The 18,538-nt window shown below is 36.5% G+C and overlaps 1 protein-coding gene across 10 annotated transcripts in view; it reads left to right on the top strand.

Annotated features, from left to right (window-relative positions):
* Positions 1–18,538, top strand: part of MSI2 (musashi RNA binding protein 2) — a 375,769-nt gene that overhangs the window by 254,361 nt on the left and 102,870 nt on the right. For all 10 annotated transcript variants that reach the window (XM_072415329.1, XM_072415322.1, XM_072415346.1 and 7 more), the window contains one exon: positions 5,249–5,331. In XM_072415329.1, coding sequence (XP_072271430.1) covers positions 5,249–5,331 — 83 coding nt within the window. The remainder of the gene's footprint in view (positions 1–5,248; positions 5,332–18,538) is intronic.

The following is an 18,538-nucleotide window of genomic DNA, read 5'->3' as shown; positions in this document are numbered from 1 at the left end:
AAATATTGGTTATATGGATTTTCCAGTATGCTATAAAAGGTATTCATTCACCAGACCTGTTAAAAAAACGAAAATCTTAACAGCATTTGGTTCTATGTGATTTCACTGATAATTTTGGCTACAAAAATGTAAAAATGCCTATACATCTTGATTTTCTTCAAATATGAAAGCAATTGAATTAATCATGGATCAAAGTGATAAAAATCAATAGCACATATGTACTTTCTATGTAGGGCTAAATAAATAGAAACATTAAATGATCATTATCCATTACTACAAATCACCTCATGATCATAACTGGATTAGTGCATGGGGAACTAATACCAAAGCAGAAAGCAGCAGGGCACCAAGATCAAAAAAACAAAGTAGGCCGCTAATATACGTGCAAAAATAAGTATGTTTTTCGGCATGGTTTTGTTACAGTCAAGGATAACCTTGCATATTGTGTGCAGCATTGTTGAGTATTGTTTGGGCTATCTTTGCAATACAACACTGGTAATGATCAGTTTATTTTATGTGAATGTCCCATAAATAACTGCTAATGTATTTGTATAAAAAAATACATAGAGTTTAAATAAGGAACTCAATAGAAGGCTTATTCTGTCCTGGCACCTAGTACAGATAGTCATTTACTATGTAGCTTGTGAGTGACATTTCTTATCTGCAATGACAAAAGCTAGATACTCCAACTATGCCTCAAGGTACAGCAAGAAAGAAAAGAGAACAAGCGTTATATTTCCATGGCTTTTTCAGAGATACGGAGCCACACATGTCAGTGATTGCTTATGTCCTGTTTTTCTGGCAAACTACTGTCAGTGGAAAAGCTAGGCAAAATCTGAACATTTTATCCACTCAACCAATTGTCACACTGTCTGTACAGCCTTTTTATATATTTTAGGAAAAGTGGTATGTGTTTCCAGCGAATATGTAGTGGTTATTATAATATTTACTTGAAAGTTACGTTTGATGCAATTGTCGCCATCGTATATATTTGCTCTCTCGTTTAAATGATTTTACAGGCTAGAGTGTACATTTTGCTATTTTTGTAAAAACATTCATCGGAACAGAGAAAATGGTTTCATTAGGCCCAATGGTTCGAGCCCACAGGCTCCATTGGTGGAAACCTGGCTCTGTTGATATCTAATTCAAACTCCCTGCTATTCTACCTGTAATCCCCTTGGTGTTTACCATGCAGCCTTTAGTCCACATCAGTAAACAAATTTTTACTTGGAGCTTGTTTAGAGCCAGCGAAGGAAAATAGTTAAGCTGGTTTAGGCTAAATAAATGGTTTGATATATTTTATCCACACTTAATGTATGTATTTTCTCTATTTAATAATGGATCTTGAGGAGTGAAATATGCTGTGATAAGTGGTATGAGGATGCAGAAATGGGAGAGCACTGATTTGTAAAGGGGATTGTGATCTAGCATTCTCATGTAACATGCTTAGTATTTGATTTCATCAGTCTCCAAACATACCTGTGAGCATGTTCACAGTTTCGGACCATCTTCTGTAGCATGCATACTCTCCGCAATCTGATCAGCTACTGTAGTATTTTTTACCTGTCTATTCATTTTTGTAGCATTATATACACTAACATTATGCCCTTGGCTAATGTCTGGGTCATTACTAGCAGTCTTCTACTTCAAATAATATACTATAGGTTTTATAGAAACCCTCTGCTTTAGGACTTCAGTGGATTTTGTATAGAAATATTACAGCTACTAACAGTGTTAAAATGGAAGAAGCAGAACTAAATCCACAGCCCATATGTTTGATAAGGCAGCACAAAAAATAGAGTCTACTGAACAGTTTGCCTCTGATCTCTCTTCTGTTACTTCCCCTGACCTTGTTTTAGTAACACAAATATAGACTACATTCATACATACATGAATGTTAACAAGTACAATGTTACAATATTAAGAAAATAGTTGTTAGAGGAAAAAGTATAAATTTTCCAAAGTATTTCCAGTCATAGAAGTTTGCAGCTGTTTCACACTCCTATTTCACTTACTTGGAATAAGCCATGGAGTTCAATAGTTATTGGTCACTTTTTGATAATGCCACATTTGAAATAGGAGGTAAAGGATTCCATTTATTTTTTAATTTTGTTATATATTTGCAAAGACATTGAGGGACATGTTAATATTACTATTCCCTGAGCAATCATGTTCTTGCAGACACTTTGTTTGCCAGAAAAAGCTTTCCATTTAAATTTGGGTGGATAGTTTTCCAGCAATGGCTGGCTGTTTCACTATGCTGCTTCGCACAGCCTTTAGAGAGCTTGCTTATTTTTTCCCCCCCTCATGTTTTATTTGTTTAAGTATTGAGCAGTTGTTAGGAAAATGACAGTGTGTTGATTTTTAAGAGGGAATCGATTCACAGAACCGGAGCCGCCTGCCAAAAGTCTTTCCATGTGGCTTTGTCTGGCAGATCCAGGACCTGGATGAGTAAATAGACTGCATAGCTGATGGGTAGGCAGCAGGCATCAAACAGCCTTTAACTGGGCCAAATCCGTCTTCTTTTTGATGCAGCCGTAGAAAGGGAGAGGAACGTTCAGATCATAAGTCTGAAACTTTAATAGCTTTTTAAAGGCCTCAGGATGTCCTGATGAGGTATTAGAGGAAGTAAGTCAGGAAGAAAGGGACAAATAACCATCTCCGGATGCTGACTGACCCTTAGGGTTGACTGCATCAGGGTGTTCAAAGACAAGTGCAGACCTGCACTGATCCAAAGAGCACTTGTTATTATACTAGCTGTTTCACTGTCAGAGCAGGCCCTGAGCCCCCTGTGTCTCTTGACCCTCATAAATAACAGACAAGTTAACACCTTCTATGCTTCACAGCACTTGCAATGTATTAAGTAGTGTTGCCTGTTTGGTGAACCCGTCATTGTTTTCTTGTTAGCCTGCAAATAATGAGAAGTCAATTTTTTACTTCTCTGACTTAGTTATAGGAACTTTGATTCTTTCTTTTTTTTAAGTTTTGATCACACAGAAGCAATTATTCAGATCCTGCTACATGTTTAAGATTGCTTACTTGTGCAGAAAATCTTCTCAGTGTTCGTTGATGGTTAAAGATTTTAACCCATACATTAAAATCAATTTGGTATTTTTTTTTTTATATGGAAACCTTAGGCATGTCTATTAAATCACTGCTGAATTTTAATGCTCAGATGGTAATCCTCCAGTATTACAACTAGGTGTTTTAGTTGTAGAATGGTATGTATTATGGAAAAGTAAATAAGCTGTTAAGGTTTGAGTGCTGAACAAGGGAAAACTGTAAAAATATATAAATGAACAAGTTCTGATAATCTTTGTCGTATTTTCTGCAGGTGTATGTTTACTTTCATAATTTGTTTTAAAATTTATATTACCTACTATAATGTTATTAGGTTTATTGTATAAATATAGTTGTGTGTGTGTGTGTGTGTGTGTGTGTGTGTATGTGTATATATACTGTATATATATTTCACCTTGGACAATAACTAAAATAACTGGTTTGGGAGGACATCTGCCAGATCTACCAGAGTGGACTGGTGGTATAGTATTTAATAGGTTATAACAGTACAAGCCATGTATGCCTTTAAAAAGTGCATAGCCTTTTCTGTTAGCTTTTCATTTGTAGCTTTTTCACAACAAAGGTAAAATTTGTTTCACAACAAAGGTGAAAGAAGAACTAAGACAGAATGTAAAAGTAATCCAAACTATAGAGCTAACACCAGAACAGGAGGTATAGATAAATCATTAAAGGGGGACACTTGGTCCAATGACAACTTTTATTGAGAGTAAGTCCACTCCGCAACAGTTCCCATACAGCAAAAAACAACCTGACTCAGGTTTTATCCATCCTTACTGTATTAAAAACTACAAAAATATTTTGAATATACAATATTTAAATAAAAACTAATTTAATGCTGTTTTTCTAAACTTTCCCCCCAACCAACATTAGGATAAATTGGCTTCATGAAGTGGTAAAAAGAAGAAGTCACAGAACTTTTAATTTACCGCATTCTTTTATATCTTACAGAGGTCAGTTCTGCCAATGGAAAGTTATAGTTTACAGTTAAAAACTTTGTAATCAACAACGGCAACTGTGACACCTACAGAATAAAATATGATATACAAAATATAACACACTATATTACATTGTTAGAAAAATGTCATAATTGTTCTTCCTCCTCCGTGCAGCACTAAACTAAATAGGGTTTTTTTTATGGAATGTTTGTGTATCAGGATAAGGTTTTCCATTGATGGTAAACAGTGGCAATATGCATTAAAGCTATGGGTAAAACCACTGTCAGGTTTTTATTGTTGTCAGTGTCCCTATTAGGGAAATTCACTTTTATTGTCAGAATAAGAATTGGTGAGGAATCTTCCAGTGGAAACATTTGTATAGTGGTCCAATAGATACGTTCCCTTACATTGTAGAGAAGTCTCATCGCTTTCTTTTGAGTCTGCAGGGCACAAAGTGAAATTTAGATCCAAGAAAAAAATACATTTGTTTTAACCACATCCCACAACCCCCCCCCCCCCCCCTTCTTCCACTCACTTTATATACTTTATCTAGAAATAGTTTTTTTGGGGGGGGAATAGATATGAGGGATACTTTTTAGCACAAGGTACTTTGTTAAATGACTTACCCTTGCCTTGTCCCTATTTTGTGGACCATACAAAATTATTACACTAAAAATTATTGGTTAAACTGACATTTTTCACAACTATTCTACCTTTATATTAGGTTTTCAAAATAACATATAGTGTAATTTTTAATGTCTGTATGAAAGGCTCAGTGTTCTCCCCATTTTTTTTAAGCTGGGTGGGAAGAAGCTGTAGGTGGGTGGCAGCCCTTGTATTGTAACCTCCAAAACACAGGGACACGGACTTTTATTGGAAAGGGTAACGTTTCGGGGATCTGGTAAAGTATAATGGGAAACAAATACTTAAGGCTTATTCAATTTTAAAAAGACTTTTCCCAATTGGTTGAACTTGATAGACATGTCTTTGGTCGTGTGTCTTTTTTTAACTATGTACTCTGCTGGTATAAGGAAGGTTCTTGCTACAGGGCTATGCTTGTAGAATTGGTGGTTTTCTGTTAAGTGTTGCTCATTATTTGTTTAGCTACCATCATCCAGCATAGTCCATGGCACTGTTACTTAAAACAAATAACTAGTGCTTGCAAAATGTGTAAAAACAAAGAGTTGCTTTTATTTGTTTATTGTAACAAACATCATAATTTTCTTTTATAGGTTTTGGTTTTGTAACCTTTGAAAATGAAGAGGTTGTGGAGAAAGTCTGTGAAATTCATTTCCATGAAATAAACAACAAAATGGTAAGCTTCCAATAATATTTTAAATTGGCTTCAGTTTTTAACCCTTCTTGGTTTCCTGTTTCAGATCTTAGTACTGTGTAAATAGCCTTTGGTAGTTTGCAATTTGCTTAGAATTATCATGTGTATGTATGCAGGTTTTGTCATAATAATCACAATACTACCAACTGTAGTATTAATGCTTCAGCAGTGGAATCAGCAGTCACTTTTTGCTGGCATTTGAGGCTCCAGCATTTATTCGAATTTGTTCCCTATTTTCAATGTTGTGCTTCCAAGGGTGCAAAGTCCCAGGCATTTAGACATTTTTTTTTCACTTGCAAGGTCTTGGTAGCTTTCCATTCCTTTAGGTAAAATATAAGATATCTTGTTTTTTGTTAAATTGGAAGATTTGGGCAATGCTCAAATACTTATCTAGCGAACAATATAATTCTCTTGTACTCACATTACTTCCTAGTCGCTTTTCAGGACTTTATGGCCCAGGTAGGGTATTGATGAGCTACAGTGCATTTCAGTGAAAATGCACCAGTTCATTTTTATGAATTTTCATTCAGTCATTCATCCATGACTGTTAAAATGGTCATGATTGAACCAGGGTTTACCTCTAGGAATCCATATGGTGGTCTTCATTTTGATGTATTTTTTTCTAATTCCTTATATTTCTTTAATAATGGGATGTATTATAGTATGCAGGCCCGTATGTAATTGGATACATTTTTAGATACACTTTGCTGGTACTTGTCTGGACCCTCTTATTTTAAAAACTCACTATTTCTTCGTAGTGTTTGAAACATTCCCCAATGATTTTGGTCCATATTGATTTCATATGATAGCATCAACCAGTTGCTGCAGATTTGTCAGATACACATCTATGATGTGAATCTCCTGCTCCACCACATCCAAAAGGTGTTCAATTGGATGGAGATCTGGTGACTGTTGAGTCCATTAAAATACAGTGTATTTATTGTCACGTTCAAGAAACCAGTTTGCGATAATTTAAGCTTTTTGACAGGGTGTGTTTTTTGGTGGAAGTAGCCATCAGAAGATGGGTACACTGAGGTACACTGTGGTCATAAGGGGATAGAGGGATGGCCATGGTCAGCAACAATACCAAGGTAGGCTGTTGCATTTAAGTAATGTTCCATTTGTATTAGCAACCTGAACCGTTGATACAAGGCAGAATGGGTCTATGCTTTTATGTTGTTGATTCCAAACACTGTCCCTACCATATGAATGTTTCATCAGAATGTGGGACTCATCAGACCATTTTTTTCACCACATTTTCTCATCCAATTTTGGTGAGCCAATGTGAAGCCTCAGGTGCCTGTTCTTTGCTGACAGGGGATAGCACCCAGTGTGATCTCCTGCTGCTGTAGTCTTTCTTCTTCAATGGTGAGTGTGATTTGTACTCAGAGATGCTCTTATGCATACTGTTGCTTTACTGCCAGCATGACCCAGCCTTTCCAATCGTATCTGACGTCCAGTCAACAATGCATTTTCAGAGAGTTACAGAGAATTGGCCTATCACTGGTTATTTTATCCTTTTTCAGAACCATGTTCAAAAAAACCTAGAGGCAGTTGCGCTTGCAAATCCCTTCAGATTAGCAGTTTCCTAAATACTCAGACCGGCCCACTTGGCACCAACAACCATATCACATTGAAAATGACTTAATTTCAACTGACTATCCCCTGTCTTAGTGGCAAACCCCCTTCACTGACACGACCCCTTTAGAGAAAACCGCCTTGGTTACAGATTCCTTAAATACAGACAACCTCAGTGACAGACCTCCTTCAGTACATAACATTCATGCAGACTCCCTCAGTGAGAGACTTTCTTTAGACTCACCTTCAGTGACCTACCCCCTCAGTGCAACTCCCCCTTTTTGGTATATACCCCCTTAGCACAGAGCCCACAAATGCAGCCCTTCTCAACCACCCTCCCCCCCACTTTCTCACACCAAAGGCAGATGTCCTCGGTGCAGACATCCACCACTGACCTTTCCTACCTGTTCCTCTATTTCTATGCTGACTGCACTCACCTTCTCGGGGAAAGTGTGATGGACAGATACTGGGAGGTGGGCAAGGCCAAGCATTGCATACAGACCCACACTAAGAGGTGATGTTTCACAGGCTTGGAGATGAGCTAAGGTCCTTATTCAATTCTCAGTCCCAGCTAGCACAATCCTTGTTCTGGGTCTGTATAAAGCGGCTGTCCCCACTCTCCTCTAGATGTAAGCCTATCTACCAGTACACACCCTCTGAGAGCAGGGGTGCTGTTTTCATTTTCACCTTTGTTCCTACATCAAGACAAACAAGCCTAAATTCCTAGCCCTCCAAAGCTTAGCGTATGTTTGGCTGGCAGAGGTCAGCAGTTTGTTTTTTGTACATGCTTTTTGGCACTGGTCTAAAATCTGATCTGTGATGTAAAGAAATCATCCTTTTTCACAGCACAGAATGGAATCCACCATGTATGGGCAACAAAACCTTTTTATTAGAATGATTCTCATTCTTTAAATTTCATGACTTGAGGATTCCTTTATCCCTTAGGACAATTAAATGAATGCTATGTACTTGTGCGTAATGACATTGGTAATAATACCTAGAGTAGTCACGTTTGAAAGAGGAGTATTCTAACTTATCCTGATGAGCTGAGCTGGAATTTGATTTTAGAGATCTGACTACATGTTAGAAATTGCATACTTATACTGTCCAAAGTAACATAATTTCAAAAGTACTGTTGCCTCTCATAATAAGGCACTTTAAATACAATCCTTTTTGTCTCTAGGGGCTCTATTTATAAAAAACGAAAACAGACATTGCATTACTGCCATTGAAACACATAGACCTGAAAGATTCCCATGAGGGAATGCCTTATTCTCTGTTTTATAAATAGAACCCTAAATGTTCAATACCTAATCTGAATTGATTGTGGGACAAAACAGGCAAAGTAGAAACTACATGTAACAGATCATCAGGACATAGGGAAAATGCTTGGCTTTTTCTTACTTGCCATTTGTATGACTTGGATTTTTATTCGTAGCACCAAAAAGGCTTAGTTCAAATTGTTTAGATGTAGTCAGTTATTACTTCTGGCACTTGAACTTGAGTGATTTAGTCCTTCATTGCCCCAAAATTTAGAAAACCAAAGATTGTGAGATTTTTGGTTTTTGCTTGCCTTAAAATATGGCATATGTATCTTTTTTTTGTCAATACTAATCAGGTGGAGTGGCTAGACTACTGAAAGTTTTGTTTATGTATGACTAGTTCTTACAATTTCTACTGTTGGCACCTAAACAAAATTTTTGAGTTGTATTGGAAGTGAGAGAAGTGGTTGTATGATGGCTGAATACAAACAGATGTTGTCATTGTGTATTATCAACGCTGCTTGTTCTATGTCAGATCATTGCCAATTGTATAATGTTTGTAGCAGCACTTGTTTATTGCTATTATAAACAGATTAGGTTTAAAACAGCCCAATCTGCCATCATAATCACCTCATCTAATTTAGTAGTTGTTTTATCGAGGCAATTTACTATAACATTTTTTTACTTCATATCAATGTCCCAAAACCTCGCTGCTCATTATGCATCACAAACTGAGGTGTGGAAGACTATAGCCTGCCAGTATAAGAAATTAGAGCTTTGATTCTCAGAATGGCTGGCAATTCTGTATGATACTACCCTAAATCATAACGTGGAGGTTTAGTATTTTAAAATACACAATTTGTGTAATATTCTTCAACCCTGTTTTCATTCATCCATCCTTTCAGTTCTATACCTTTGCCTTACATCCACTTTGCATATTTTGTAACAGAAATCTCAAAGCATTCAGATCAGGGCCATTCAGATTTATTTGTTATGGAGAGACTTACCAACTCGTTGACATTTACCTTTTTATACCACAGTAAAATAAATATGTTGGTGAAGAGGTGATTATACTCAGAAGGTCAAGCAAGCAAGGCCACCCCTGGGCTGCCTTTATTTAGTCTTTTTTTTAGTTGTACCTAAAGCCCCTCTCCTGCAGATGGCACTGTAATCCGTAGGTGATGATCCAAAGCTGGGCAGTGTCCTTCAGTGAATGCATTGAAAGGGATTTTAAAGTTAGTACAAAACAATCCATACTTCTTTCTCATTCAAACATGTTGAACATATTGTTCTCTCTTTTTTATGGAATATAGAAAAGACCCAGATTGGTTGCTACTGGGCTATTATTTTGTTAATAAAACCCACTTGTATGTTTCTGTTGACAAACACTCTAAATTGTTTTGAGTTTTCATTTTTGAATGTTATTGTATTAGTCAAAGGGTGTCAAGGGAGATGTAAAGCTCTTGAAAAGCTACATTGTTGTGAATTGGGTTGTTATCCCTGCTGACAGTGGTCTTGTCTGTCGGTGCCTCAGAAAAGGCCACAGGCTAGATTACATTTCCATGTGTTTCCAAATACAGTAGTTTGCCCTGTTAGGACAATCATAAACAATAATAAAAAAAGTAAACAGCACAAAATGTTATTTTAATCCAACCTGTTTTTATCTGTATTTACCGATTTTTTTTTTTTTTTTGTTAAGCATCATACTTTGCGTTTTAAAACAGGGTAGATATGTATGCATTGTATATTGGCCTTGTATGTGTTCACAGAGTATAAATTCAATAATGGAGCTTTTAGAGCGGATAAGATCAAAGCAATCTTCTTAGCATATGCTGGAGGCCTGACTCAATATTTGACTTGCTAATTCTTTCCTAGGGCACGGAAATAATATTGTTCATTTTGTTCTTACTATTACATACAACATAGATAAAAAAAAATTCAATGCATTAATGCTTTTTAAATTCTTATTTCCTCTCAAAACTATTGGATCACTGTTTTTTTATAGTATAAATAACTATTTTACCGGGTGACACATCATTTCATTTTATTCATTCATTAACATCTTTTATTTCAATAACTTGATGGACATTTATTAATTGCATGCTATTTGCATTTGTATCTTTATTCTTCTCTTGAAACATTTTTATGTATTTATTTGGTCAGTTTAGTTGCAGCTAGCTAAAAACACTTACTTTTTTTTGAAGTTTCACTCTGAAGAATGGATATTGTTCATTTTAGGTCTGGCATCTAATAGTGCAATTCTGCTGTGAATTCTGTGCTTAGGTGTCCAGAGGAACTGTTGCTGCTGGACTCAAACAATTAGAACTTTACTGCTGCTTTTTCCGAGAATAGTCTTTCACTGCTACTATGTGAGTCATGAGACCAGGCCTGACTGCTATTAAAGGCCAGGACCACCAGAATTAAAGAAGCCAAATATAATTTACATTAATCTGACATGGTATCATTGGTTTCAGTGCCACTAAAGTTTGCAGTAGACTTTTATTTACCATACAGTTCATTATAAGATATATATTTACAAGCCAGAGTGAAATCAATTTTCTCTGCCAAGCATCCTGAATATTACTCATAACTAAGAATGAACAGATCTGCTCAAGCAACTGACAATTAAATGTAAATAAATGACAATGTAAATAATGACAATTTGGAGAAAAGTTGTATCTATAGAGGAAAAAGCAGACTCCGAGGATCCCCTAAAACTATTTATAGGTCTCAGCGAACTGCTTCCTAATGTCAGTATATCAATGGATAAGGGTATACTAGCCACACTTCAGTGGTAGTCAGTGAGAGAAAAGGCAAAACTTCATTTTAGTGTGTTTTTATTTACTGTAATTTTCCCCTGGTTCCTTTATTGCAATTTGTACCTACAGTCCAGGGTAAATTTCTATATAGTTTACTATACTGGTTTAATTTTTTATGTGAGGTCTAGGCAAGGCCTATCTGCAAGGAGTTTGTATGCTTTCCTTATGTTAGAGCGGGTTTCCTCCGTGTACTCCGATGGCGTCCCACATGCCAAAAACATGCAGTTAGATTATTAGTTTCCCCTGAAAAATCGGCCTTAGACTGTGCTAATGACTTTGACTATAGTAGGGACATTAGATTGTGAGCCCCTTTGAGGGATAACTAGTGACATGACTATGGGCTTTGTAAAGTGCTGTGTAATATCTTGACGTTATATTATTCACTTGTATTCATAATAAAATTATTAAGATTACTAGATTATGTAGCCTCACTGGGAATGGGATAGGGGGTTATTACAGGTAGCTGTGCTTACAACGGTGCCACATAGCTTTTCATTACAATGAAGCCAGTTTATGTTTTAAGAATTTTTGGACATTCTGTGAAGGCATTTTTCTATATCAAAGATAATCGCACCAGTAGAATAATTAGGCCAGCTTTTCAGGAAACCCCATAGTGCAAATAACATCCTTTCACAGCTGAACTGGTTTTCCTGGAAGTTTAACACACATATAAATGTAATACCTGAGAAATGTTATTACCATGTGTATCTCAGAGCTTTTCTCACAGCGTGTTTATGGGGGGAGGCATATTTGCTAAATAAATATGCAGACCTTTATTTCTAATTACAGATAAGCTAGTGCAGTTTTATACATTAGTTATGTATTAGTGCCCATAATCAATAATGTTTTATAAACATTGCACTGCCTCTATGGCTCACATCTTAAAGTGGAAATAAAATCATTGGTATAGGTGGGAATATGCCATAATCAAGCTCAACGTTGCATGGCCCATGTGCTGTGCAGGGTAAATAAAGAATAAAAAGTTACCAGGAGCCAAAAAAAAGAAACCTTTCTCCAAAGAAAAGAGTCTCTTCTGCCAAAAACCTTTACCACCTGGTGACTTTTTTTGTTCTGAAGAGTTTACTCCCATCTATACAGTTGTTAATCAAGGTAACTGGATGATTACAATAGTATAAATAGTTTTCTTTAGTGTGCAGACTACAGATTTCTATATTTAATACAATAACAAAAATATCATAGAGCAGGGATACAAATGTATAGAGTTGTATTTAAAACTACTTTAAGGTTAACACTACAACATAACCTCAAAATATATGTTCACTGAGTACATTCCACCTTATACATACAAGCTGGATTGGACGTCACGCTTAGAAGGTAATGGGGATATATCAAGTCCAACTTGTAATACTTAGTTACTGGTCTTTATACATTATGTTACTCAAAAGTCCCAAGTCCACTGGTACTTGGGAGCAAATGTAGAATAGTTAAAGTTCATAGGTATCTAATAAATATTTGCATCAATAAATAATTGATTACCATTAATTGAAGTGGCATTTGGAATTATAGCAGTCTGCTAACTCAGATGGACCAGAGTGATTTTATTTTGGTTTGTTTTATTTCATGATAGCAACCTTAACATTTTGAGTCATTCTGTCCATCTTTCATGTATATCTTTTTGGAGTTATTTGTGACGACTGACATTTTGAGGCTTTTATCTTTCAGCTGGTTACAATTCAAAGTGTTGCCTCTCAGACACCTGTGGAATATAATACCTCGCTCCCCTGGTAGAGTTAACATGGTCTTTGTGTTACTGGAGATCGACCAAGCGAGAGATTGAAGTTGCAATGAGAGATAAAAGCTTTTTAAAAGTGATGTAGGTGTCGGTACATTAAAGAGGGACTGTTAAACCACAGCACATATAAATAGGTATATTAAACTATTGAAGATGAAAGAAAGTCCAATGCTTAAAGGCTGTGAACAACAGACCTCAGTAAAAGAAATTGCTTGCACTCAGGTATATTTAAAAAGGCAGTTCAATCATCTGTTGTGTTAGACCATAGCAACTGTAAGTAACCTCAAATTCATTCTTTATAATTGGCTAGTAGACCACTAGCTTTGCTGGCAACTTTATTGTCCTCCTAATCTGCTGGCCATAGTAAAGATGACACCAGCAGGGTTACAGGTCCCTGTTTTTGTCAAAAGTAGGAAAAAATACATATTTATATAAGATATATGTAGATATTGTAGATATAAAAAAAATCTATGAGTACAGGGAAACATTAACCTCTTGTTACACTTCCTGAAACTGCTTTCAGTATGTTAGTATTTAGCAGAAAAAAAATGATTGCAGGGTTCCATTTCCATTCCATTTTGTCTTTTGTTTGCTCTCCAGGCAAGTGCAACTAATATATGTTGGGACGGTGGTCTAAGATGGAGATGCTTCCTACTCCAGACCTCTGTCAAAGCAAGACATACAGGTGAAGACAACTACTGGGTGTCTTATTTCTGTTTGGACCTATAAATCAGTGCTTGGCACAGGGAAGTCAATGTTGGAAGAATGCAAAACCACAAAAGGTGGGATGAAAACCCTGCAAAGCATTTGTCACTACTTTATCCTATAGTTACATGAATTCAGAAAGAAAGAACCTGTAAGTGTAGTGATGTACCTAGGCCACCCCTTTCTCACAGCACATGGGACAAACTCGTATAAAGATGCATCAAAGAAAGGTATTTTCTATGCTTGAGTATGCCTGCAAAAAAAGAAAAATGGACAGAAAGACTAACAAGCAACAAAGGTTGCTTGTGTGTTGGGTTTTTGGTCCTCCATTCTATCCAATAATTTATTACTCTGACCCTTTTGTAACCGCTGACCACTGCCCTCGGCAACAGCACTGCTTAGTTCACATTGTGAAGTGAGCCTGGCAGACCGAGACACTTCTGATTTTGACCAGCATGGAAGCAGTGAAATAGTTTGGAATTTGTAATGGATTTACTTTATCTTAATACATCTCTTTGTTGTGTTAGAAATAAAAGAACCCAGGTGCACAGACAGCAATGGGAGTTATAAAAATAACAGCTTTAGTATGGGTGCTGGAAATGATTTACTGGAGACTGCGTGAGCACATTTTTATTCATCTGTACTAGGAAAGGAGCTGCTGCTGTGTGATCATCTCATTTTGGCTTAATGCTCACAGTTGGTAGGGGGTTATTTGTGCAGATTCAGTCCATTGACATTTACTGTGTGACATTGCCATTGAGCTGTAGTGTGCATTTGCTTACACCTCTGTATATTCTGTCATGTGTCTTGCTTCATCTCTTATCTTGTCTGGCTTCATTATTATTTGCTTTTGTTTTTACTTAAAAGGATCATGCATCACTAGAAGTCTACATCATAGGGGTGCTTTAACCTAAAGGAAGATGTGTGGGAAGATTCATTATGTTGATGCTAAAGATTATTTTAGAGATCAAATTCAAAGTGCAAATAAAAGTATAATTTGTTTCTGTGGAGGAAGAAAACAGTAAAAGTCTTCCTTACAGCAGCCAGAGTTAGGATCTTTGTGCCCTGAGTTAGATAATGTTAAATATCCCATCTGGTCTGAGACTCTTCTTTTTAACTTCCTCATTTTACAGTTTCCCCACAGATTAGTTGAACATTATTTCATTGTGTTATACTAATCTTTGTATTCTTTCGCTTGCTTGCATAGTTTAATATATAAATTGTGCATTGTTGTTTACAACCCAGTTGAAATTTTTTAAAATGAAACAAAACAACAAACACCACCCAGGTACCTGATATATTTGTACCACAGTGTAGAAAAATAGGACTAGAATAACTGTAATAGTATTGTACTAATTACTATTCTGCTTAGCACTACACACAATTTTTAACACTTAACATTTTAGTTTCTTATTCTACAAAATAAAGCTGCAGTATTAGAAACAGAATTTTTTCAGGTAGTGAATGTTCTAAAAAAATATTGGAGTATTTCAATTGTCCGACTGCTTCAAGAATACCAACCCTCCCCTATAAGTGTTTGTGCAGTCAATTTTTGTTTTTCTGAAAAGCATGTGAAGGGTGTCAATAATGTTTTGGTGAGAATTGATGGTAGCATTTTATTATCTGTCTAACTTCTTCATTTGATTTGTTATCTGAATGCATGTGATAAGATCAAAAAGATTAGGCATCAATTAGCTAGATAGCTTGGGATTTTGCCTCACAATAAAGCACGATGGTGGCAGTTTTATGCTTCGGGTTGCTTTTCTTCAGCTGAAACTGGGGCTTTAATCAAAGTGGAGGGAATAAGTCCAAAACCTTCAGGAGTCTGCTAGAAAGCTTAAAAGGAATTTTTCCATTCAGCATTGAAATAACCCCTAGCATTCATCCAAATAAACATAAGAATGGCTTCACCAGACCAAAATAAGGTTTTCCAAAATGAATTTTAATTTTAACATAACTTTGTTAGATCTAACCATTACACATTATTTCCCTGATTTCTTCTTTGAGTCTTTGCTGCTCAGTAAATTGTGGCATATTTTAAGATCAAATACTAAATATAGTAGCCGGTAGCCTTGTAGTAATGGTGTAATTGTAGCCTTGTCAGCCTTAACTATGCTGGGTTATGGACTCAACTGTGACCATGCACAATGTGACAACACTGAGTCAATCAACATACTTGCTGGGGGTATTTTTCACTGTATATGATTAATGGGAACACAGCAAACTAATCTTTCCCTGTACTAGTACATGGTTAGGTCACGTTCTTGGGACAACTATACATATTCAAACCTGCTTCCATAATGGAGGCTTCATGCACAATCATGAATACAAAGGGAACTTTACTTCAAAAGAACTTGCCACTTGATCAGTAGCACAATAAATTGTGGGTTGTGTGTGTTCAGTGATAGCATTTTGTTATAGCTTATATATCTGCAGTAACTAAATTCTCCATGACCTATTTATAAAACATTGGCTTTGAGGAAAACCCTATTGCTGTCTCAGGACATTACACTCGAGCTGAGTTTTCTGCCTCTCAAGCATTGATTTCTTCAGCAATTAGTATCCTCCTTTTCACGATAGATTGTTTATGAAGTGAGCTGGGCATGAGACACAGTTCGCATTTCTCACTTTTCAGTTAAAGTCAATAAGGCATTTAATCACAGAGGCAGCTCAGGCCAAGAAAACTCTTTCTTGCGATCAGGTGTTTTCTAGTTACCATAGCTATATTAATTTGCTTCTGTGATAGTGTGTCCAAACCTGAAGACTCTGAGGTGTAGTACTGCATGTAAAGTAAAACATAAGCAGATCAGTCCATGGCTTTATAAAAAACCTACATAAGAAAATTGAACTGGTGTGAGGACCTGGTCCTGACATGGTCCTGTAAGCATGTGTTTTTGAAGAGCTCCCGCCATCCCTCTGCCAAAATTCTTCCCTGGGTTTCTAAATATTGGACTTCTCTAATAGGCACTAAAATGTGTGGACTTAACTTTAGTACCTCAGTACACCAATGCTTTGGTGACTAGAGGAATTTTTTAAGCTAATTTTGCCAGACACAAGACATGTCAAAATGGTGTCCGTGCCACTGTCCCTAGACAGAGGTGCAGTGGTTGCGCACGTGGAGTAGAGATCTGTCCAGTGAGGGTAAATTTCTGTCTTGGAGACCATCTCCAACCACTGCCCCATCCTGGTAGGCTGCATGTTGCCACCAACCCATGCATGTGGTTTGTGGTCACCTTTCGGCTGCACCAGGCTGGTTAGTGTCACACTTCTATGAACATGTACAATATCTCCAGGTATTTTGTGTCTTCTTCATCACAGGGCCCCATTTGCTAAGAACTAGAGGCCCTGCTTATTGGACTGGGGGCTTGATATGTGGCAGATCTTGACGAGGACTAAAGCAAGACAAATTTTCTCACAGCTAACATCTTGCCTATTTTTGTGAACTCTGATATTAAGGGTCTCTTCCCTGTTTCCTTGGGCTTTATGCTAGTTAAGATTTTGTGAATGGCACCTACCTGCATGGCATTCTCTGCTATCCAACGCTTAGGAAGCATTTTGTCCTGGTGCATCTAGCTGAGTAGATTTTTCCACCAGTCTAGAAATGTACATGTGCAAAAAAAAAAAAATCTACCTTACCAAGTCAGGTTTGGAACGACAATCTGCCCAAACATAGACAATAAAAACACTTTCATTTCTATGTATACTGTCTTTTTTTATATAAGCTGACTATGCTGTAAAGTTTTCATGCATTTTGTTTAGGTCATCCCTTATGTGATGAGAGGGTCATTCTTTATTTTTAGAATCAGTCAAACTACCTCTACAGATTAGCTCTGACTTATGACAATACATTAGTCCATATTTGGGTTTAATAAGTAGAAATGTTTCAAGATTGGTACCAGGTACTTGTGTTGTTTGATTGCCTGTGTGGACCTGTCTGGTTTTGGTAAGGGTATCTTAATACCAGATGCATTAGCTTGCCCTTCTACTGCTTGCTGCTCAGGTACAGGCTTCACGGTAAGATTCACTTTAATATTTAACTGATCTATCAAATAAAAAACAAAGTGAGACATCCCTGAGTCCAGTGGCTTTTGATGTTTAAAGTACAAAAACCCATGTGTCAAAGAGCATTGTATGCTTAAGGCACACCACAGTCATGCAGAAACACTTTCTCTGATTTCATCTTTCACAATGGCCAAGTTCCTATTACCTGAGATTCACAAAATGGATTTTCTGCCAAATATCAACTTCAGTTGTTGCTAAAAACCTATTTGAAGACTGTAACCTGAAATATAAATATATTTCTATACCAGGCCAAGATAATTGTGTACTAAAATCCCCATGGGTGTGTGAACTAGATGTATTAGAATAATATGATTTTTGTTCTTACAGAGAAACATATAGGCTTTGTAAGGACCATAGGTAATGTGTGTAATGTGTAAGTATGGTAACCCAGCTACAGGACTGTTTTTCATCAGATGCCATGACATTCAACCAATATCTCTCTGTCCTCTAAATTTAGCACAACCTTTCTGCTGATGTTGCCATTTATGATACACAATAACAATGTCAACCACGCTGCAAAAATAAACCCATTAGCTGCCAGAAACAGTGATACTCTTATCAGCTTTAAAGATTTTGTTTTTAGAGGTAGGGTTATGGTGCTAATGGGGTAAAGCTGATTACATTCTACAAGAAGCTTTTCTAATCCTGGGTCAATTATTACTTATTTGCCAAGGAAAAGATGATCTCTAAAAACTTAAAAAGGTTCCATATTGTTTTGCCGCAGGTTAAATTTGTAAGAAGGAGATTGTATATCTTGCTTTTTTTATACTATTTTATTATGGTATGCTTTTTCTATATTTTGCCATGTTTGAAAGAGTTTAACTAACTGGTAACCTCATTAGCTCATAGTTCATTTTATGCAGATTGGAACTACACTATTTATTTGTCTCCTTACAGCCTGCATTTGCAAATAAAGTAAGTGCAAGATGTTGGCTTATGGCACTGTGCCTCTAGCAAATGTCTTTGGCATTGAAGGGGGTTTTACATCTGAACAAATATATTATATATAT

The sequence above is a fragment of the Pyxicephalus adspersus genome, chromosome 1, assembly GCF_032062135.1.
Source record: "Pyxicephalus adspersus chromosome 1, UCB_Pads_2.0, whole genome shotgun sequence".
NCBI lineage: Eukaryota > Metazoa > Chordata > Amphibia > Anura > Pyxicephalidae > Pyxicephalus > Pyxicephalus adspersus.
This window is presented reverse-complemented; position numbering and strand designations above follow the sequence as displayed.